The sequence below is a fragment of the Lipotes vexillifer genome, unplaced genomic scaffold, assembly GCF_000442215.2.
Source record: "Lipotes vexillifer unplaced genomic scaffold, Lipotes_vexillifer_v1.1 scaffold39, whole genome shotgun sequence".
Lineage (NCBI taxonomy): Eukaryota > Metazoa > Chordata > Mammalia > Artiodactyla > Lipotidae > Lipotes > Lipotes vexillifer.
In genome coordinates this window covers 265,769-290,057 of record NW_006787038.1, presented here as the reverse complement: position 1 = coordinate 290,057, position 24,289 = coordinate 265,769, and the positions used below count along the sequence as shown (strand labels likewise).

Sequence of the window (24,289 nt, the reverse complement as noted above, 5' to 3'; positions counted from 1 at the left end):
TGCTGTTGTGTTAGGCTTGAACCTAGAGTTGGGTTTTTTTTTTTAACAAACTATGAAGATCTGTGCCAAGGATTTCTGACTTTACTCTCATGCAAAAACAAGCATGTTCCTCTGGAGGTCACCAAGATTTTACGTTCTTCTTTCTCCTTATTTCATTTCAGCATAAATGGAAAAACAAATTCATTACCATAAACAGTACAGTAACATCATCATCTAAAGGCTGACTGAGCCCATGGACCCGATTCAGCTTAAATTTAGATCGCTCCTTTCATTTATTTTTTTTCTCCTCAACGTCCCAAGTACTTAATCACCACTTTCAACAGCTTATAGGTTTACATTCTGTTTAATTTTATAGGATTTCTCACACTTTAAAAAAGTGACCCACTATCATCTAGAAAATGAGGGGGTTAGTTCTGCCAGTTTATGATTTGCTAGTAACTTAATAAAGTTCTCTGCATTTAATATTTTGAATTCAGAAAAGATACTGCAGATGACCTTCTTTTATAAAGACCGGACACATTTTAATGTTGTAAATTTAGCAGCTGAAGGTAACGATTTACATGTCTTCTTCAGCAATTGCTTTACATAGAGAATTATTACTGATCTTTCAATGGATTACTACTTTAAGGCTTCTTTTTTAGTTAGCAAATGACTGATTTTTTTCTATTCTAAATCAAAAAGGCTGTTGACATTTATTTCCTTAAGGACTAGAAAATTTGGGTCAGAATAAACTAATATGAATTAAAACACTGAGTATTCAATTTATAAATCTAATTGTGTTTCTCTAATGTCACTTTCCCTTTAATTCTTTATTCAAATATAGTGGTTCTCAAATTATGGCCCCTGGACCAGAAGCATTGGCATGATCTGGGAATTGATCAGAAATGCAAATTCTCTGGCCCCATCCCAGGCCTACAAAATCAGTAATTCCGGATTTGGGGCCAGAGAATTCGTACTAACAATTCTTCCAGGGATTCCAATGCACACTAAGGTTTGAAAGTCACTGCTGTAACATACATTTTATAAGGCTTAATTAACAATATAAATGAATTTTAGACTTATTTCAAAAAAATCACTTCTTTGTATCTTAGAAAAGCAAAAAGGTCTCAGCTAATCCACATAAAAGTTGTAAGTCTACATCAAATCAAAACATGAACTCTACCCATCAAAGTTTTGCACCAGAAAATAAAATTTTACAAATTAATAGGTATAGTAAAAGTAAACCAAAGGATGATGACATATCACAAACTATAGAAAAAGGGCCAAAGAATGTTCTTCTTAGAGCTACTTTAATATCTTACCTGCAAAATACATTTAGAAAACAAAGAACTTCCATTATTTTACAACTTATAAGCTTTGCCCTTTCTCAGAAATAGTTGCCATTAGTCAGCTGACCTTCCAGTCTCTAGTCCCTATAGACATAGCCAACCAACGGCAAAAACAAACACGAAGTCCATGCTAGCTTCTACTTAGAGGTGGTGGGTAAACTAATGGAAAGGAGTAAAATTTTTGGTTGAATGCCATCTTAAGGAATCAGGACACGCACTCTTGAGGGAGAAATAAATAAAATGGATTCTCCACTTGGTTCTTGTGACATGCCAATGTTTGACAGCTGTTCTACATAAAAACTGGAGCTCTGCCCCACATGGTGACAGCAGTGCAGATAATGACACGGTGGCAACAGCAGTGATGTGAGATGGCTAAGGAAGTGTGTCCAGAGCACAGGGAGCCCAGACCACCCTCTCACATGAAAGATGAAGTCCTTAAGCAACTAATAAGATTCACTTCAGACTTCTATTTGCAGATAGAAAATTTAAAATTTTCTCTTGCTAATGTGAGAAAAAAACAAAAGCCGCTTTGTTCTTTTGCAGGGATATTTGTATTGAACTGGTTTAGAGATACTGGGTGATCAATAAACTCTAAAGTCAGCTCAGAAACATGAATGAAGTTCTGCCTTTTGGGATTTTACAGCCTAGATGGGGTCAACAACCATAAAAAAGTAAAAAATTCTAAAAAGTGAAAAGGTGAAAACGACGTAACTCCTCTCATCTGTTATTAGCAGGAATTAAGATTTTTATATGAGCTAGTTTTCTAGAAAATGAAAGCTTGCTTAAGGTGTAAGTCCAAAAACTCAATATTTTTAATGAAAAGTTTCTATAGTGCACTGTAAACATTTCAGTCTTTTAAAATGGAGACTGACAAACACAACTGAAGCTTTTATCAAGGGCATAATATAAACTCCAATTACCAAGACCCCAGGCTATCATGCTTTTTTAGTTTCTTTTACATCAGCTGCTCTAATTCTCCCACTACTGTTAGTCAGTCATCATGGACACCTTGAATGCTTCTCCCCTTTCCACAGATATTCCCCAGATAGCATATTGTCCTTTTGTGACCTTTCTTTACATTCAAAAAATTTCCCCTTTAAAAATACCTTTCTTTTTAAATTATGAGATAACTATATTATAGAACATGTGGAAAAAATAAAAGGGGAAAATCACCGAAATCACCCATCTTTTCCTTGTCAGACTTTTCTGGTAGGGGTGTAAAACAATAACTGGAACAGTTGAACATTAGCTGGACTACACAGCAGTTTCCAGTATAGTTTACTTCAGTTCAGTCTGTCTTTATAGGATATGGAAAAGTATTTTTTGTATTCAGCGGTGTTGAATATCTTTCTTAATCTATTTTTAATTGAAAAAAACCAAATAATTTTCCTTTTTAAAAGGAAAGGATAATTCACCTACTTAAAACATTTAAACTAGGCACCATCAACAAACTGAAGCCACAGATGGGAGAAAATATTTGAAAAGCATATAGCTAACATGAGATTAGCATCCCTCCTCCCTCCAAAAATATACTTCTACAAAATCAGTAAGAAAAAGACAAATAACCAATTGAAAAATGGATAAAGATCATGAACAGGCAATTCACAAAAGAAGAAATGCAAATGGCCAATTTAAAAAAAAACTCAACTTTATTAGAAATTTGGGAAATACAATTAAAATAACATGAGATAACATTTCAAACCCATCCAACCGGGCTTCCCTAGTGGTGCAGTGGTTAAGAATCCACCTGCCAATGCAGGGGACACTGGTTCGAGCCCTGGTCCGGGAAGATCCCACGTGCTGTGGAACAGCTAAACCCATGCACCACAACTACTGAGCCTGCACTCTAGAGCCTATGAGCTACAACTACTGAGCCCACGTGCCACAACTACTGAAGCCTGCATGCCTAGAGCTCTGCAACGAGAAGCCACCGCAATAAGCTGCGCACCTGAACAAAGAGCAGCCCCCGCTCTCCGCAACTAGAGAAAGCCCACATGCAGCAATGAAGACCCAACGCAGCCAAAAATAAATAAACACATAAATAAATTTATTTTAAAAAAAAACCCATCCAACCGACACATAATAAGTCAGACAATATCAAGAACTGGCAAGGATGTAAAAAATGCAAACAGCCATACACTCTTGATGTATAACCACTTTGGAGAGCATACTGGCAATCTCAAATATAGTTTAAGATCATTATACCCAATCGCAGCAATGATCCTTGAGAAACTCACACGTGTGCAGAAGGATTCATGAATTAGAATGTCACTATAACACTGTTGGTTACTGTGAAAATTGGAAACTACCAAATATTTATAAACAGCAGAATAGATTTTAATATATTCACAAAATAAAATGAATGAACTAGAGATACATGCACCTATATATAAATTCCCAAAACATGTGTCTTCTGCAGCATACACCTACATATATAAATTTCAAAAATGTGGGAAGGGCTTCCCTGGTGGCACAGTGATTAAGAATCTGCCTGCCAATGCAGGGGACACAGGTTCAAGCCCTGGTCTGGGAAGATCCCACATGCCACGGAGCAACTAAGCCCGTGCACCACAACTGCTGAGCCTGTGCTCTAGAGCCCGCGAGCCACAGCTACTGAGCCCGTGTGCCACAACTACTGAAGCCTGCACGTCTACAGCCCGTGCTCCACAAGAAGAGAAGCCACCAAACGAGAAGTCAGAGCACCACAATGAAGAGTAGCCCCTGCTCGCCACAACTAGAGAAAGCCCACGTGCAGCAACGAAGACCCAACACAGCCAAAAATAAATTAATTAAAAAAGAAAGTGGGAACTTTCTTCTACAACTTTTACACACACAAACTCTATATAAAGTTTTAAAACATGCAAAGTAATATTATATAATATTCAATGTTGTTTATGTTCATAAATATTTATAGTAAGCATGACAAACTCCAAATTCAGAATAGTAACTACTATCCTGGGAGAAGAAGGGGAATGTGGGAGAGGTGCTTCAATTTTATCTGTAATTTCTTTTGTATAACTAGACTATCTTTCCAAATTAAATGCAAAATTTTGTCTTGTTTGGTTACGATTTCATTTAGTGTACAATCAATGTATAACAGGAACAGAAAAAACTTATTAAAAAAATGTACACACAGCAAATAAGACAATATGCTATACAGTAGAGTTCCCTATGCTATATATATAACTGTATAGCACGAGGAACTCTGCTCAGTATTTTGTAATAACCTAAATGGGAAAAGAATTTGAAAAAGAAGAAATACATGTATATGCATAACTGAATCACTTTGCCATACACCTGAAACTAACACAACATTGTTAATCAACTATACTCCAATATAAAGTAAAAAAAAAAAAAAAAAAAGGAAGAAATCAGAATGATGATTGTCTATGGTGGGTAGGAACTGACTATAATGGGCCACAAAAGTACTTTCTGAGGTAACGTAAATGTTTTATAACTCGATTGTCATATTGGTTATACAGGTATACGTATTTTTAAAAATCCATTGAATTATACATTTCGGATCTACATATTTCACTATTTATAAATTTTACCTCAACAACAAAATGATGCAATTAAAAAAAAAAGACAATATGCTAAAGTTTAATAAAGTTGGGTGGCAGGTACATGGGTGCTCATATTATTTGCCATATTTTCTCTATATGCTTAAAATATTACGTAATAAAAAGTTAAGAGGGGGCTTCCCTGGTGGCGCAGTGCTTGAGAGTCCGCCTGCCGATGCAGGAGACGCGGGTTCGTGCCCCGTTTTGGGAGGATCCCACATGCCGCGGAGCGGCTGGGCCCGTGAGCCATGGCCGCTGAGCCTGCGCGTCCGGAGCCTGTGCTCCGCAAATGGGAGAGGCCACAACAGTGAGAGGCCCGCATAACGCAAGAAAAAAAAAAAAAAAAAGTTAAGAAATAAATATTTGGATTAAAAGAAGCCCACTATTTTTCAGCTCTCTGACTCATCTCATAAACTTCAAATCCCTTCACTGTGAATGAGATTATCTATAGCAGCCTACAAAAGGAAAACCTGTTTTCTGGGCTAAGGCTGCCCTGACTGTATCTGCTAAGGGTTGAAGAATAAAGCCACCGGCAACATTTGACCTTTGGAAAGAGAAAAATGCTTTAAATGTTATCTTCTACTGAACACTAACAGTATATCATGTAACAATACTTGAAGTTACACAAGAAAAGTCATCTAATTGAGTAAGATTTGGTTAATCAGATACAAAATGGTTTCAATTTCATTATACTTCTTACAGGGTAACCAACTTGATCCTATTTTCTCAGGACTGCCCCAGTTTTAAAACTGAAAGTCTTGCCTTCCAGGAACCTCTCAGTCTCAGGCACACTGGGGCAGCTGGCCACCCTAACTTCTGGCCACAACAAAACTTCTGGAAGAGAATTTATTTAGCAAATCAGCTAATTTTACAGATGGGAAAAATGAGGTACTAAGAAATTAGCTGAATTTTTAGCTTTTTCCTGTCTTCCCCTCCTTTGAATAGCTACTCTAGTAAAGTGCTTATCTGTATGACTCTATATTCTAGAGTACTCAAACATGCTATTTTACAGTAGATATTACAAAAAGGAAATTCATTTAAAAATATTTTTGAAACCAGAAGGAGAGTGAATATCTTCCCTACAGACTAGGTAAAGATCAGTGTAAAGAAGTGGAGCCTCTGTTCCTTTCCTCTACTCAGTATCCCCCTCCAAAGTCAGGAGCATCCCAAGTCTTGAATTCATATCATGGGGCAATGCTTTGAGTTTGGGAAAGAAGTGAGAGGTTAACTGGGTATTCAGAATTGTCCAAGAACACTGATGAATTGGCATTTAGGGCTTGTGGCTGAATGAGATGTAAACAGGTTCCTCAGAAGGAAGAACTAAGTTTGATCTAAGTAGCTATGTGTAAGTTTGGTTTAATTCAGCTAATTTCTTAGTACCTCATTTTTTAATTCAGCTAATTTCAGCACCTAGCACAGAGTCCAACACACTGAAGACATTCAACATGAGAGTTTCCTCTCCTGAGTAGTGTGGGAAAGATTCACACTTTCCACATCTGTCAATTTCCTTTTAATTCCTCTAAACTAGTCCTGAGCAAATAAAGAAGAAATAAGCCTGATAAGGACTTTTTGTGCCTGAAGAGGCTTGTCTTCCGGTGCTTGTATTTAACAACTCCACTATCCAACAGCAGAAATAAAAGAGCTGCTTTCAATTAATCTGCAAAAACAGTCTTCTGTGTCCAATTTAAATCTGGACCTACCCCCATTTTTTCATAACCAACCAGAGCATATACTTAAACAATGGCTTCTTTATAGCTAAAAAACATAACGATGAGATTCTTTTCCTCGTTCTTTGGGGTTTTTTAAAGTACGTTGGTGCAAAATGAATAGACTTTGTATTTTTCTTCCCCAGCACTTTTTCATACAATATCTCTTTTCAGTATTATAACATTTTTCTGGGGTATGAGACAGTTGGAAGAACAGAAGAAATACTGGAGCAGTTTGGGATTAGAAAGCACAGTTTTAAGTTCCAGGTCTGTTATTTAACTTTCTATGTGGTCTTGGACAAGCATTTTAACTGTAAAATGGCAATAATACCTATCCTGTGGTAACCGGAAAATATAAGAATGCATGCATAAGATCTTCATAAGCTATAGAAGATATTTTTAAGGAGATAAAAGATAAACTCAATTAACATCACATTATCAACCGCAGAGTCAAAAGTAAACAAATAAATTAGGCCTGATTTTCTAGACAATGTTCCCCTAATAGATCTGGAAGTTACCACTGAGAACACGACTTGCTAAGACTTGTTAAAATTAGACCATGAACACATGTAATTATCAATAACAATCCTACATCATTTGTACCTCCTCTAGAGCTACCCTTTTTTTAATCAGTCACTGAGGTGTTAAAAAAAAAAATAAGGCAGTAAAAAATACCAGGAAAGCCCCACAAAACCTGAGTGTGAGGGATATAAACAATATTACACCAACAGTGGAGAGCTTCCTATGTGCCAAGCACTGTTCTTGGAGGGAAGCAGGTAAGCAAATCATATCTAACTACACAGTATGTTAGGAACACTGGTAAATGCTACGCACAAGTAAAGCCAAGGAAGGGTACAGGGAGTGCCGGGTGGCAGGGAAGGAAGGCATGGCCTCACTGATAAGGTGACTCAGGAGGTGGCCTGAAGGAACTGAAGAGAGCCAGGGAGAAGACTGGGAGGAGAACCCAGGGCCCAGAGGAAGCAGTGAGGGAGGGGGAAGGTGGTGAGAGACAACAGAGGGTGGGGGAGGGGACAGTTTAAACCTCAGAGACTAGATTTTCTTCTGAGATGAGATGTCTTTGGAGGGTTTGGGGCAGATGAGTGACATGTAACTTCTTAGCTGTGGAATCTTTTGTTCAAAGGGATCCACAGAAGATCAATATGTACAACAGATAAAATAGGAGATGCTCTGGTTAAGGAAGGGGCACCCAGAGACCTACATCAACTGTTCCCACTTTTCCCCTCTCTCCTCTGAAGTAACAGTTTGAAAATGAGTACAAAGTCTGTAGCATCCAAACTTTCACAGCCTGTACCTCAAGAACTTTATAATCCTGCCCAGCCTATCTTTTCAAAAGGCCATTCCTGGGGAACAGCAAAAAACAGTAAGTCAAGCTGCTGACACACAGCAGAGGAGCAGGAGAGCTGTCAGAAAAATCAGTCCTTCATACCACTGCTTGTTAAACACCCGCCCAGGCACCAGACGCTCGACAGCCCCTCTTCCCTCCCCCAACCCCTCAGGTGTTCTCTTTCAGGGCGTCCCTTGAAATTCATTTTAACTTGATTTCACTTGTTTAAAAATGCTCTAGCAATACAGTGTCATCTGCCTCTGCTGACGTATCTCCAGATAGAGTCCCCTGTCAATTGATATGGTAGGAAAATTCTTCCTCCACTAGTGTTATTTCTTCTCTCAGTAATGACTTCCCAGTTTGCTCTATTCTAATCCTATGCACCCATCAAAGTTTACTTTGTGAAGCTCTCCTCCCACGTTTTGACCCTGAATTGGAATCCTAAATCTTTGGAGTGTGAAGGGAACTTCGAGGCCACCTAGTGCTCTAGTTCACGGCTCATTCCACGAACTAACCCTCTGCAGATCTGGCTGGTAGTCTTCCAGCCTCCGTAACTGCTTTTAGTGACATGCACACACTAGCCCACAAGGCAGCCTACGCTCTTTCAGACGTAAAGTACTTGTGAGGAAATTTCTTTTTACTGATCCAGAACCTGTTTCCTTCTATCACTGGTTCTGCCCTCTGGTTCTAATAGAGGAAAGTCTGCCCTCCACCCCCCATCCCCTGCACCCAGCATAGCTTACAGTTGGCCTTGTGGTTTTCCCCATTCTGGCTCCACCTCTAAAAATACGGCTGATGCCCCAGCCATCTCACAAGCCATCTGTGGACTGCCTTCAACCTGTAATGGTTAGCTAACAGAGTGGCAGGCAGCTCTGGTCTGTGTGTGTAGCCAGTGAAGTGTCTGTGTCCCATGCCACTCACTACACCCCTTTCCTGATTCTCTCCTTTGACCTATCCTAGGACTTCTACCCTTAGCCCTGCATTCATCATTCAGTCAATGAGCATTTACTGAGCACTGTCAAGAACCAGGCTAGGGTCTTCCCTGGTGGCGCAGTGGTTAAGAATCCGCCTGCCAATGCAGGGGACACGGGTTTGATCCCTGGTCCGGGAAGATCCCACATGCCGCGGAGCAACTAAGCACATGCACCACAACTACTGAGCCTGTGCTCTAGAGCCCACACACTACAACTACTGAAGCTCGTGCGTCTTAGAGCCTGCGAGCCATAACTACTGAGCCTGTGCTCCAGAGCCCGTGTGCTGCAACTACTGAGCCTGTGTGCTGCAACTACTGAAGCCCAGACACCTCGAGCCTGTGTTCCGCAACAAGAGAAGCCACCGCAATGAGAAGCCCGTGCACCGCAGGAAGAGTAGCCCCCGCTCGCCACAACTAGAGAAAGCCTGCATGCAGCAAGGAAAACCCAACACAGTCAAAATTAAATTAAAAAAGAAAAAAAAATTAAGAAAGAAAAAAAATAAAAGAACCAGCCTAGGCACTGAACAACTAAAAGTAAATAAAATGTACTTGGCTCATAGAAGAATAAGAGCAAGCTAGGTAAAATAATAAATAGCCGGCGAAGTTGGAAAAGGCGTCAGAGGAGGAGGTGATGCCTGAGCCAGGGAGGAACTGTATCAACACCCAAGTCTCACATAGCCTTGTGTCCCCTGCACCAAATGGTACAATGTTTTCCCTTATTTGAAGTTCAGCAAATATGTAAATTTGATAAAGTAGAGAAAGCCTGCTCAGCCCCCTGAGCCTCTCCTGGAGGCAAGGGAGGGTGGTCACTGAATCCACAGTCTCAAAGGGCAGTTGTATAGGTTGACACTGTACCTGGCTACGTACAGTATTGCTCAGGTGGTTGTCCTCAGACATCTGTGCATTCTGGAAGTAGGACAAGGGTGCAGGTAACTCTGTCATTGGAGCAACTGTATAGAAATACTTTTCCACAGAAAACAGAGCCTCTTGGGGTTCTGAAAAAGGAAAAAGAAAACAGTCTTTTGTGCATTACAGTTATACTTTTATTTTGAAACACTTTCATAAGTTACTTTCACCAAAAACAAACCTTTCTTTCATGTGTTATCCTCCAGGCCAAGCTTTCTAAGGACCTCACAGGCTGCTGTCACTTGCAGGCTCCTGGATTAGGTCTGAAATAGGATTTTACTGGGTTACCCAGAGTTGGTCAAATCCTAGTAAATCCATTCACACCAATTAGATACTTATAAGACTAATTTGTAAACCAGTAATGTATTAATTTGCCAGGACCTTCAACTGACAAACTTTTGTCAGCTCAAGATACCTCTTGGTAATGAGTAGATCTACTTGAGAAACCAAATATTTTCAATCAGAATGATATCTAATGATTTCAGATTTAGAGCAAAGGGAGCTAAATGATCTTAAAGAATGTTCTCATCAACATCCCTCTTCCAATCCAACCTAATTTACATCACCGTAAAATTATTTGTCTAGTGCTTTTAATTTTGCAAAATTTCTTTTTATCATCTCATTTTTTTTCTTTACCACAATGACCCAAGGCAGGGTAAACAGGTAACATATCTATTTTACAAAAGCAAAAGGGGACCCAAGTTGAGTGACTTGCTTAAAAGCACACAACTGGGCAGACCAGGACCAAAATCGAAGACTCCTAACTCCCAGCCTCTACTCTGCATCCTGGCACAGCCTTGCTTACACACATCATTCTGTCTCCCACACTTCAGCCTCCTGGGGGCCACATTCTCATTTGCCTGTCTACCTGAATTTCCATGAGCCAATTCCTTATGACTTCAACTATCCTTTTCATTGAAAGTCTTCAGAAATATAGAAGGAAAAAAATCTGTTTGCATACCTAAGCAGTATTCTAATTGACTTATAGTATCCAAAACATTACCATGTACATATTTACATGAAAGCATTTTGTTAATGTCTTGTTTCATTTTTACTTTTAACTTCAGGATCTTCTACACTCTATTCTACTTTCTTATTCTAATGATTTTTTCATCAAAAACACATAAAGCAACTTTTTCCTCTAGTAAAGGTATTGACTTCCAATTAACCTTTAATGACCTATATTTGGATCATTCAAATCATGACAAATTCTTAATCAAGGTACGCTTTCCCTTTTATCCTACATGATTTTTTTTTTTTTTTGGCCACGCCATGCGGCATGCAGGATCTTAATTGCTCCACCAGGGATCAAACTCCTGCTCCCTGCAGTGGAAGCGCAGAGTCTTAACCACCGGACTGCCAGAGAAGTCCCTATCCTACATGCTTTTAAATACCGTGCCTGGGACTTCCCTGGTAACACAGTGGTTAAGACTCCGCGCTCCACAGGGGGCCCATGTTTGATCCCTGGTCAGGGAACTAGATCCCACATGCATGCTGCAGCTAAGAGTTCGCATGCCACAACTAAAGAGCCAGGTGAGCCACAACTAAGGAGCCCATCAGTCACAACTAAGGAGCCCGCCTGCTGCAACTAAGACCCAGCACAACCAAATAAATAAATAAATATTTAAAAAAATAATAAAAATAAAATAAATAAATACTGTGCCTACCTTTCTCCTCCCCTCCAACTTCAGCCCATAGTTAGCTGGTATGAGATCAGAGGATTGCTAATTAATATTAACTAAACATGATGTACTTACGCAATTCTGTTTTAAATATATAATATTAATTTGTTTTAAAAATAAAATGAATTAAAATTAAGAATAGATTCAATAGTTACTTTTATGGGGGTTAATCAGTGGAAGGGGGTACACAAGAAGCTTCTGGGGGTATTGGTAATGCTTTGTTTCTTGATCTGGGTGCTAGTTACACAGAGGTTTCAGTCTGTGAAAATTCACTGAGTTGTACACCTACGATCTGTGCACATTCCTATATACTTCAATTAAAAAAGTCAAATAGATTTTTGTGGGTGTAAACCTATATTTAGGGTTTGGCAATATGTATGTTAGCTTACCCAAAAGGGAGGTGGATTCCAATAGAACAGTTATATTTTCAAAGTACTAAAAGTAAATGTCCTGACCTATGCTTCTGTATTTTTAAAAGTTGACTATCTAATTGAAATTTAACATTAATGTAGCATTAATGATCAGCAACACAGCGCATATTATTCCCTTATTTTTCACAAAAACATTTAGTACAGCACCTACTACCTCAGCTAATGCAGAAATGCCACAGGATGGCAAACAGAAAAAGCTGCAACTGGTTACCTCCACTGGCTGCTCTGAAGACTATACTACGTCATTTAAAGTACAGCTCTATTACAAAAAAAACCCTTACAAATCTGTCACTGATATTCTCATACAATCCCTCAGAAACAAAACCAAGTAAGCAAGACAGTGTTAGCCAAATGAAACAAGCAAAAGGCAAGAAAAGGCGATACAGGCAAAAATAAATAAAAAATAAATAAAGTGTAGTACATTTACAGGTAAAATATGAGCAGAAGAAAAGTGATTGTTCATTCACTAAACGGGAGTTTACTGGCTGTCTACTTATATCAAAACTCAAAGACAGACACTGAGAGGATTTAATTAATTATGTTCACTTTACCCATTTTACAGATGAAAACAACGTGGCACACAGAAGTTCATTATCGTGCCCAAAGTCACATTCAGTAAGCAAAGGAGCAAAGCAAAGGTTCACATATTACACTACTTTGCCTCTGGATAAAATTTCATCCCTGCCATCTAGGAGTTTATAACAGTGAGCATTAAGACACACTGAGCTGATTTTTATTACTAGTAAAACTATTGCTTTGACATAAATGAGCTCTTAAAAAAAAAAAGTAGTAAATGAGATCTTAAACTTCAATAACTGGTATAACTAGAAATTAAAAACTAGTGCCAGGGCTTTCCTGGTGGCGCAGTGGTTGGGAATCCACCTGCCAATTCAGGGGACACGGGTTCGAGCCCTGGTCTAGGATGATCCCATATGCCACCGAGCAACTAAGCCCATGCGCCACAGCTATTGAGCCTGTGCTCTAGAGCCCACGAGCCACAACTACTGAGCCCAGGCACCACAACTACTGAAGCCCGTGCTCTACAACAAGAGAAGCCATAGCAATGAGAAGCCTGCACATGGCAATGAAGAGTAGCCCCCGCTCGCCACAACCAGAGAAAAGCCCGTGTGCAGCAATGAAGACACAACACAGCCAAAAATAAAATAAAATAAATTTATTAAAGGAAAAAAACTAGTTTCAAAAGCATTCCCAATATAACAGTCCTGGTACTTCTTTTTTTTTTTTTTTTTTTTTAAAGATAAGCTATAATGAGAATCTGGTCATTTTAATTTAAGTGGTTCCCATTATTAATCTTATGCTTATAGGATCTGTCCAGCTATTAAAAGAAATCACACAAACTGATTATTATACTGGAGCTTTCTCAGACGAATCTTGTAAGAATCATCTATAATACCGTAGTCACTTTAACATATTCCAATACTACAGTCGACCCAGACTGAACCAACTGCAGATAAAAAATATTTGAAAAAAATTCCAAAATTAAGTAAAACTTAATTTGCTTGTGCCAGCAAATAATTACAATAGTATTTACATTGTATTTACAACTATATACATACCATTTCATTGTATTAGGTATTATAAGTAATCTAGAGATGATTTAAAGTATACAGGAGGATGTGTTTAGACTACATGCAAATACTATGCCATTTTATATAAGGGACTTGAGCATCTGAGGATTTTGGTGCCCATGGGGGTGGGGGGAGTGGTAGTCCTGAAACCACTTCTCCTCCACCCCCTCCCCCTCAACCACAAGGGATGACTGTATTTAAAAGACACATCTGTATTTACATGTAAAACACTAAGGCTCAGGCAAGGTGAAAGAATTTGTCAGTGTACAATTATGAGGCAAGTAACACCAGTTCCAGAACCCAGATCTTCTGATGCCCAGCCCAGGTGTTTGCCAGTTCAACAGGAGAAAGCTCATGCCTCCACTGATGTGTTGAAGATCACAATGCTGCAGGGTGACTCTCCCTGGAAGAGCTGCTCTTTACATGGAGCTCAGTAGGAAGCAAAGGTAGGCAACAGGGTTAGCTAGGTCTTCAGTCAGGTCTGGTGAACAGACAATCATTGTTGGTACAAAGAAAGGGGCAGGCAAAGCTGGATTTGATTCTGGTCCAGTAACAGCTGAAAACAATTGATGACTGCACGGAGAAAGCCAACGACCCACTGTTCCCGGACCCACTGTTCCCCGCAGCATGGCAAAAGACACCAGTGGACTTTGTAACATTCTTAACAGTGCCCTGACAGCAAGAAAAGATAGTTGTTGGGAAGTGAGGATCTTTCATGTGACCTGGATTGCAGAGGGAGTGGGAGTAGGAATGTAAGTAGATTTTGGTGTTTTCTCTCTCTGGCCAACTGCTAAAGATTTTCTGAGACTGATATAGCACAACACTCGAATTCACTGCCATCCATTCCTTTTTTCTCAAGACACTTGCTCAATCAGACAAAAGGAAAAAGAAATCCTTCTCTGATGGGCAACTACAATTTCTTTTTATTATATACAAAGACTAAAAAAAGCTCCAAGAGAATACAAATAATCTCGAAGTTCAGATGTGCTGAACAGAAAAGTCTGTCTAGCCAGAAAACCTATCCATCAGCACTTCGAAAAGTATCACAGGAGCAGTGTTTAAAATCCCAAAAAGGAGCTTATTAAAAATTCCATTTAAGGAAACACCAACAGAAAAGTACATTTCTGTCTCTCACTACATCCCAAGGTAGCAATTTTTTTTTTCTTTTGGTCATGCCACGCGGCATGTAGGATCTTAGTTCCCTGATCAGGGATCGAACCTGTGCCCCCTGCACTGGAAGTTCAGAGTCTTAACCATTGGACTGCCAGGGAAGTCCATCCAAGGTAACAAATTAAAATAAATAAAAATAACTTGAAATTAATTTAAAACTTCAGGAATACAGCCTAGAAAGACCCTCAGAATTTTAAGAGGTCAGGAGCAAATAATTTCCCCAGCCCTACAAGAGGCTTTGTGAAAGTGGTAGGCTCTAAAAAGAGCAAGGATAGTGATACATCCTATTTGGTGATTTTTTTCCCCTCCTTCCTTCCCACTCTACTTCTGTGAACCATCTGTGGTAGATTAGATTATTATTCAGCAAATATTCACTCCCTCCCCCAGCATCCCCAAGGGAGGAATACTTCTCTCCGGTGACGTTGAGCTTGGCTTTGTGACTTGCTTTGGCCTCAAGGTAGGTGCAGTCTACTACCCACTCCAGGCCTTTGGGCACAATCTTATGACTTGCTTTGGTCGATGGGATTTTGGCAGATGTGGCACAGACAGTTAAACTGTGCTTGGGCAGGTGGCCTTGCCTTCTGTACTTCTGCTGTTCCCTCATGAAGAACTTACTTTGGGTAGCCACTGCCCCTTCAGTCTGGGCCCCAGAACAAGACAAGCAAAGCAGAATTGCCTTAGCTGTCCCCTTTAAGCAGAGCGAGAGCTAATGCTCTAAGGCAGCGGTCCACAACCTTTTTGGCACCAGGGACCGGTTTCGTGGAAGACAAATTTTCCAAGGACTGGGGGCGGGGGGATGGTTTCAAGATGGTTCAAGCGCATTACATTTATTGTGCACTTTATTTCTATATAATGAGATAATTATACAACTGACCATAATGCAGAATCAGTGGGAGCCCTGAGCCTGTTTTCCTGCAACTAGATGGTCCCATCTGAGGGTGATGGGAAACAGTGAAACCCAAAGAGTGTTGCTTATCCTTTCACTTTTTTCAGGAGCTTTTGGATTTGAGAATTGTGGATATGGGACCATGGTTCTGTATTATTACAGATTCTTTTCCCCCCCAAATTTAATTTCTACATGGAAGATATAATTACCCTGAGTCATTGTATCAAATTTGTTGTGGAAATGGGTAGAACACAACTAATCTTTAATGAAGAAAATGACTATTCACACCTAATTAATTTGTAAATCATTGACTATACTCAGCAATACTTGCATTCTCTCATTTGCTTTAGATCAACTTAAGGAACTGTACAAGGCATTGTGAAAACCAAACATTAATACCCTTTAATCAACAAACACTTATTGGGTTTCTTCTACATAACCATACACTGTGATAGGTACCAGGGGTGCCAGTGAATCAGATGATGCTTCTGTTCACCTAAGGAGCTTACTATCTAGAGGGGAAGACAGACAAGTATGTTTTTACATTAATTATATGTTGAAATAAAAATATTTTAAATGTATTGGGTTATATAAAATATATCATTCAAGTTAATTTTACCTATTTCTATCTCAAAAATTTTTGCTCATTAGAAAATGTAAAATTAACCTTTGTAGCTCACATTATGTTTCTAATGGACAGTGCTGCTCTAAAGCTTCAGGTTTTCTCTCCTACAAACAGGCTTAATACTGAAAATCCCTGACAACCTTTTCCTTCCTGAAACTTCCCTCCCTTCCTCAGGTTTCATGACACTGCACTATGGAGGTTCTCCTCCCACCACTCATTCCCTCAGCTGGTTCCTCATCCTCTTCCACCCCCTCATTATAAGTGTTCCTAAGGCTCTGCCTGGGCTTCCTTGTCCCCCCTCTTTCCTTAGGCATCTCCTCCACTGCTCCAACATCAACTGCTAAGTCAATTTAAGTGACCCATGTTTACAGCTCCAGGCCTGTCCATGGGATATTTAACTGCTGGCACATCAAAAGTGAGACTTCCAAACTGTTTCCTCATCATCTTCCTCTCTAGACTAGTTCTTTGCCTCTAACTTCCTTATTTCTGTAATCGTCTCCCCCATTCTCTAAACTTAAAGCCTCCTAGTCAACTTTACACTTTACTCCTTGCGCCTCAATTGGCTGTTATGTCCTCTTCATAATGATATTCTTCCTTTCTAAGCTTCTGCCACCACCAAAGGTCAAATTTTCATTATATCTCACCCGGATTATGCAAAAGTCACCTCAAATCTCTTATCCATTCTAGCCCCCACGTACCTAAAGCAAAGCTCTTATCACAAAACTTATGAAAAGCAAAGCTCAAAACACCTTCCAAATCTGCCTGGCATCTATCACATGAAGGAGAGGCAGTATTAGCGGGCTCTGAAAGGTTTTTCAGAGTACATCCAAAAGAAGTCTCTCCCTGCAATCTGATGTAACAGTAGTGGGAGAGCAGGAGCAGAGGCAACCTGGATCTGAGAGAGAAGAGGACCACATTAGCCTTGCTGACAAATGTTATACCTTTCCTGCTAGAATGATTCTCAGAGACCAACTCCAATCCTCCAGTTCTCCCCAAATGGAAATTCATGCAGCAGTCTAGGACTAGGGGCAGCCATTAACTTAAAATTCAGCACTAGATCATATCCATTCAGAGGAAAGTATGCCCAGAATTGTGGTAACTATCTACCCAAGGACGAGGAGTAGACGAATGGAAAAGCTGATGATCGATGCCGCTTCTATCATCTACTTTAATTTGGGGAAGGCAGGTAGAGGTGAGGGAATCCATCCACTCAATAAACAGGCTCCTTTTCATTATTAAGGGCTTGTTATTAAATGGAGGTGGGAGGGGGTTTAAGTTGGCTGAACCCTGCAAATGAGTTAAGGAGAACTGAAATTGGCTTTTGCAGGTGACTGAAATCAGCCAAATGCAACAGGCTCCAATCTACTTTCCTGTTTTTATCCTCCTTCGTAACAGTTATTAAATGTGCACACTGGGTCACTGGACCCTTAGCATCCAGAGGGCCCCTCTTCCTAGTACACCCTCTGATATAATGCTCTCCTCAATTCAACTCCGAGGGTGTAAACCTTTCCATTGTAAAAGATAACGTAAATAACAAGATGCCCTTAACCAGATGTAATCTCTACCTGCCTCAAACTTCAGAGAATACTATGACTTTTACAATGTACTCTGCCATAATTTGCATACTATTCGTATCTCCCATAGTAAACCTTGAACACTTTATTCATCTTGTCCAAAGCAGGCAAGCAATGCTTTTAAAATTATTAAGTTACTTTCCTATAAGAGAAGCAGATATTTATTTGAAAGGAATTTGAGCGGGATGAAAACGTCAAGTATCTAAAATATATGCAAAGCACTGGACATATATGCCTTGTGACAGTCCCGATCAGGCAGACCCTGTTGTATTCCGCCCCGAACTGAGACAGAAGGAACTTAGCCCCGAGTGCCACTCGCTTCCCTCGGACAAGGACACATTCAGGGCATGAGGCGCAGAGTTTCAACAGTTGCTCAACCAGACCCAGCGCCAGGCGCTTCCTCTTTCTCCTGCTCTACTCCAGACAAGACGGTCAATCCCCGCCCAAGGCACCTGCGCCCTGAGATGTCTTCGGGAAACCAGCACTTCCGGACCAAGGCTGCGAAGGGGAACCTCTCTTCAACCTGATCGCGCGCCGCGCCCGGAGCCCGAGAAACGGGCCGCCCCTACTCGTTCTCCACACGGGGTTCCCTGGTGCCCGCCCGACCGCACCCCGCTCTGCGGCCCGGACAACGACAAAGAGCCCGGCCCTGCCCGCAGCCACCCGTGTCGGCACCGGATGAGGGGTGTGTTTCTCTCTCCCCAGCTCCCCATCGGGCACCTACCCTTTCCTCGCCGCCACCACCGGCCTCTAGCAGCTGAGGCTCCTTCCCGAGCAGCCGCTGTTTTGTTTCCGATGTGAAATCGCGGCCTTTGAAGCTGCCCGGCCCAGGCCCCGCCCAAAAGGCCTCAACGGTGTCGTCACTTCCGGCCCCGGCGTCGTTGGTGACTGGCCTCCGAGGGGCGTGGCCAATGGCGGAGGGCGTGGCCAAGAGGAAGGGGGTGGACCTTCCGGTGGTGAGTGGGGAGTGAGGAGGAGACCCTGCGCTCCCGTTGGCCTTCCGACCCGGAGGAACACCCCGCTCCCATCTCGGCACCCTCCGACCCCTGATGGTGCCAGCACCGGTATGAGGTTGTCAGAGATCTACTGCTCTTGAGCTGAGGATCAAAATTTCTACGTAAACTGGACCCAGTGTGTGCTTCTCCCGGCCTACAAGTGCTGGCATCTTAAATCTAACGTTTCTTTCATTTCTCTATAGTCCTATTTGTACAGTGTTTCTCAGTGCGAATCTCAGAGCCGCACCACAATCAAAAGGAAGCTAACTTAAATTGTAACTACCTGTGCCCTCCATCCCCTACCCAATGAATCAAAACTTTTGGTGGGTGAGAACCTGAGAAACTGCATTTTAAACAAACATCGTCTGGGATTCTTCGGCTCCAGTGTAAGAACCAGTTTTCCTAGATGGTAAGCTTTCAGAGAGCATAAATTGTGTTATTTTAATTTTTTTTGAGGTACGCGGGCCTCTCACCGCTGCGGCCTCTCCCGTTGCGGAGCGCGGGCTCTGGACGCGCAGGCCCAGCGGCCACGGCTCACGGGCCCAGCCGCTCCGCGGCATGTGGTATCCTCCCTGACCGGGGTATGAACCCTTGTCCCCTGCATCGGCAGGCGGACTCTCAACCACTGCGCCACCAGGGAAGCCCAACTGTGTTATTTTGGTAATCCCAAAACCTAACATAGTATCTGGTACACAGTGAGTTGCTCTGTGGTTGTTTGATTTTTGCATCTTCCAGCTTTCCATTCAAATGGCTGTAAAAACAGTACCAATAACTCCTTAAGTAGCATACCACACACATACATTCATCTGAAAGCTAAGTTAACAATGAGTACTATCATGTAAAACCAAAGGTGAACAATGGAGAAATGTTCAAATTCACAGGTAATCAGAAAACTGAAATCAATAACATGGCATCTGGCCAAATGAGATTTTTTTATTTCTCTTAAATTCTTCCCCCAAGATAACCCTTCATATTCCTAGAGCCATCTCTCCTCCCTGCCCCCCTCGAATACATGACCGGTTTTAAATAGGTTTTACACACATTATATCTAAGAACAGAAGTAGCAGTAGCAAGTTTTTCTATTAACAGAGAATGTTGGGGAAACAAAAAGGTTGACACCCCCCAAAAACAATTTTTTTTTTTTCTGCAGTAGGCGGGCCTCTCACTGTTGTGGCCTCTCCCGTTGAGAAGCACAGGCTCCGGACGCCCAGTTTCAGCGGCCATGGCTTACGGGCCCAGCTGCTCCGCGGCATGTAGGCATCTTCCCGGACCAGGGCACGAACCCTTGTCCCCTGCATCGACAGGCGGACTCTCAACCACTGCGCCACCAGGGAAGCCCAACAATTTTTAAGTTCTCTCTTCCGTCCTCAAACTTCACAAGGGTAGGAATTTTTGCCCGTTTGTTTACATATATTACAAGTGCTGAGAACAATGCCTAGCACATAAAACAGTTCAATACGTTTGTCAAACAAGCATAGGCTAAAACCCATCCATTTGTGAACTAGTTCAATCTCTTTGAATGCAATCTGGGATGTAAGTAGAAAGTGTTAAAATTCTGGTAAACTATTCTTAGAAACAATCTCAATACAAAAATTTTGTGCAAAGATGTTCATGGAGTATTATTAATAGCAAAAATTGGAATGCTAAATGTCCTACAATAAAGGATCGTTCACCCACTTCACCTAATATCATTAAAATTGTTTATGAAGGGCTCCCCTGGAGGCGCAGTGGTTGAGAGTCCGCCTGTCGATGCAGGGGACACGGGTTCATGCCCTGGTCCGGGAAGATCCCACATGCCGCGGAGCGGCTGGGCCCGTGAGCCATGGCCGCTGAGCCTGCGCGTCCGGAGCCTGTGCTCCTCAACGGGGGAGGCCACAACAGCGAGAGGGCCGCGTACTGCAAAAATAAATAAATAAAAATAAATAAATAAATAATTGTTTATGAAGATTATGTGTAACAGAAACATTCTAATCCTGTTAATTAAAAAACAAGACATAACATTAATGCATATGTCAAAACACATTCCTGCAAAAAGGAAATAAAATTGGTTAAAAAAGCAACCAGTGGGGCTTCGTGGCGCAGTGTCTTAACCACTGAACTACCAGGGAAGTCCCAAGGGGCTCCTAGTCTTTTCCTGGGGCTGCTTAGGATGTGTCCTCATGTGTCTCCTGTACCCTAAGTTTCTCTCCCAGGCCTAGGGTGAGGCAAGTGAGGCACTCATGGCAGGTATCAATTTTAAGGAGGCCCCAAAAAAAAAAAAAAAAAAAAAAAAAAAAAAAAAAAAGCAACCAGTGGCTGAATTACTGGACTAAAGATAAATTTTCCTCTAATTTTCTGTATTTCTTCACCTTTTTAGGAATATGGAAACCCAGAAAGCACTGAGGAAGAACCAGTAAAAAGACACAGACTAGACCCCGCCCCGGAAATGCGTATGCTAGCTTTCTGTGTGCTTAGGTGCCGGAGCTACTGAGGGTCGAGGTCTGGACAGCCGAAAAGAATGTGGTTAGCAAGATGAACAAAGATGCGCAGATGAGAGCAGCAATTAACCAAAAGTTGATAGAAACTAGAGAAAGAGAATGCATCAAAGTGTTACTGAGAGCTAAATTAATTGAATGTGGCTGGATCAGTTGAAGTCACACTGCAAAGAAGTAATTAAAGAAAAAGGACTAGAACACGTTACTGTTGATGACTTAGTGGCTGAAATCACACCAAAATGCAGAGCCCTGGTACCTGACAGTGTAAAGGAGCTCCTACAAAGAATAAGAACATTACTTGCTCAGCATGCAGCCTTTAAGATTGAATTAGATTGTTGTTTTGTGGTTTTATTTCTGAAAGTAAAACTTGCCATAAATTAGAAATCGATTTCCCCAAATAAAATCCTTTTTTGTATGATGGTATAAAGTTTTCAGTAATGTATATAATTGTATAATTTTTCCCCCTAAATGTGTTATTTTAATAAATATCTCATGAATGAGTTTGAAGTTTCCTTGGATTTTGGAATAAATGGGACTTTATTAATAATTCATCAGATTTGTTGAGAAAAAGTCAAGCAGCTAATATAGTTTAAGTGTTAAGTATGTAAACGTTAAGTAAGCAAATCTCTGTAATAACAATTGAGGAGAGGTAAGCAGCCTCTTCTGATTGTTGGGATGTAGTGTATGCCTCTTTTGAATTCCTATATTTTATAATATATGTCCCATCTTGTTAAAAAAAAAAAAGACACAGAATAGAGGAACAAGGCTAAAGTGACATCCTAGACACCAAGAAAGAAGAGTTCCAAATAGAGAGCAAACGTCCATAGTGCTAAGAGGTAAACTAGGGTGTAGCCTCTTAAAGAGCCAGAGTCTCATTTAGGTTATCACCAGTCACCAGTGGAATGGAGAGATACAGACTGAGACTTAAGAAATTTGGAAGCAAGATCCTTTTTGACTCAGCTCCTAGAGAAATGGAAATAAAAACAAAAATAAACAAATGGGACATAATGAAACTTAAAAGCTTTTGCACAGCAAAGGAAACCATAAACAAGACGAAAAGACAACCCTCAGAATGGGAGAAAATATTTGCAAATGAAGCAACTGACAAAGGATTAATCTCCAAAACATACAAGCAACTCATACAGCTCAATACCAAAAAAACAAACAACCCAATCCAAAAATGGCAGAGGACCTAAATAGACATTTCTCCAAAGAAGATATGCAGATTACCAACACATGAAAGAATGCTCAACATCATTAATCATTAGAGAAATGCAAATCAAAACTACAATGAGATATCATCTCACACCAGTCAGAATGGTCATCATCAAAAAATCTACAAACAGCAAGTGCTGGAGAAGGTGTGGGGAAAAGGGAACTCTTGCACAGTTGGTGGGAATGTAAATTGATACAGCCACTATGGAGAACAGTATGGAGGTTCCTTAAAAAACTAAAAATAGAACTACCATATGACCCAGCAATCCCACTACTGGGCATATACCCTGAGAAAACCATAATTCAAAGAGTCATGTAGGGCTTCACTGGTGGTGCAGTGGTTGAGAGTCCACCTACCGATGCAGGGGACACGGGTTCGTGCCCTGGTCTGGGAAGATCCCACGTGCCGCGGAGCGGCTAGGCCCGTGAGCCATGGCAGCTGAGCCTGCGCGTCCGGAGCCTGTGCTCCGCAACGGGAGAGGCCACAACAGTGAGAGGCCCGCATACCACAAAACAAAACAAAACAAAATAAAAACAACAACAACAAAAAACCAGTCATGTACCAAAATGTTCATTGCAGCTCTATTCACAATAGCCAAGACATGGAAGCAACCTAAGTGTCCATCAACAGATGAATGGATAAAGATGTGGCACATATATACAATGGAATATTACTCAGCCATAAGAACGAACGAAACTGAGTTACCTGTAGTGAGGTGGATGGACCTAGAGACTGTCATAGTGAAGTCAGAAAGAGAAAAACAAATACCGTATGCTAACACATATATATGGAATCTAAAAAAAAAAAAAAGAAAAAGAAGAACCTAGACGCAAGATGGTAAAGATGCAGACCTACTAAGAGAATGGACTTGAGGATACGGGGAGGGGGAAGGGTAAGCTGGGATAAAGTGAGAGAGTGGCATGGACATATATACACTACCAAATGTAAAATAGATAACTAGTGGGAAGCAGCCGCACAGCACAGGGAGATCAGCTCAGTGCTTTGTGACCACCTAGAGGAGTGGGATAGGGAGGGTGAGAGGGAGGGAGATGCAAGAGGGAAGAGATGTGGGGACATATGCATAACATTCACTCCGTTATAAAGCAGAAACACACCATTGTAAAGCAATTATACTCCAACGAAGATGTTAAAAAAAATTGTTTTGGAGAGTACATATAACTATAAGCTACTCTTTGTGGAATCTCTACTGTAGTGAAAAGGAGAGGACCTAAGGTTAAATTTGTTTTGTTTAAAAACTTATTCCAGCCTGAAGGAAGAAAGAAGATAACGGAAACTCCAGAGCAAGGCTCAAGAAACTGCAAACTAGTTAGAAACCAGAAACATGAGTGGGGGAGGTCTTCTGGATAGGAGTATCCATCCTTAATTATAGAAGGCAAAGGTTCAAGATGCATGTCATAAACTGGAGAGAATATGCCTAAATGACTCTTTCAAAGTTAAGCTTTTGTTAACCTTAAGAGTTATTTGCTAAGTAAGAGGGAAAATCAAATGACTTTTACTCATTCATACCTACCTAAGATAGCACTGGAAGTTTTTTTTTTTTTGCCATGCCGCACAGCATGCAGGATCTTAGTCTCCTGACCACGGATTGAAACCATCTGTTTCCCTCGAGGTGGAAGCAGAGTCTTAACCACTGGACCACCATGGAAGTCCCAGAACCGGAAGTTTAAGAACTATAAAAGCTGCAGTGTTTGTGGTTAAGAAGTGAAGTTCAGTAAAAGAATGAGAACAATAGTAGAGGGTCTAGACTATCTGCAGTGGTGTATTTATATTCTCCCCAGAAGTGTCTGGAACTTGGGAGCAGGAAT

The 24,289-nt window shown here is 41.0% G+C and overlaps 1 protein-coding gene and 1 pseudogene across 4 annotated transcripts in view; one reads left to right on the top strand and one right to left on the bottom strand.

Annotated features, from left to right (window-relative positions):
* Positions 1-18,644, bottom strand: part of PSEN1 (presenilin 1) — a 72,453-nt gene extending 53,809 nt beyond the window's left edge. The window contains exons 1-4 of one of the 4 annotated variants that reach the window (XM_007459702.1): positions 18,499-18,627; positions 11,959-11,966; positions 10,003-10,084; positions 9,771-9,910 (exon numbers count right to left, since the gene is read on the bottom strand). In XM_007459702.1, coding sequence (XP_007459764.1) covers positions 9,771-9,857 — 87 coding nt within the window. In that variant the 5' untranslated portion in view covers positions 9,858-9,910; positions 10,003-10,084; positions 11,959-11,966; positions 18,499-18,627. Of the gene's footprint in view, positions 1-9,770; positions 9,911-10,002; positions 10,085-11,958; positions 11,967-18,498 lie in introns of all 4 variants that reach the window. The other 3 variants (XM_007459700.1, XM_007459703.1, XM_007459701.1) reach the window with 3 other exon arrangements.
* Positions 18,645-21,278: 2,634 nt separating this feature from the next.
* On the top strand, positions 21,279-21,628 carry LOC103070926 (transcription and mRNA export factor ENY2 pseudogene; annotated as a pseudogene).
* The last annotated feature ends 2,661 nt before the right edge of the window (positions 21,629-24,289 follow it).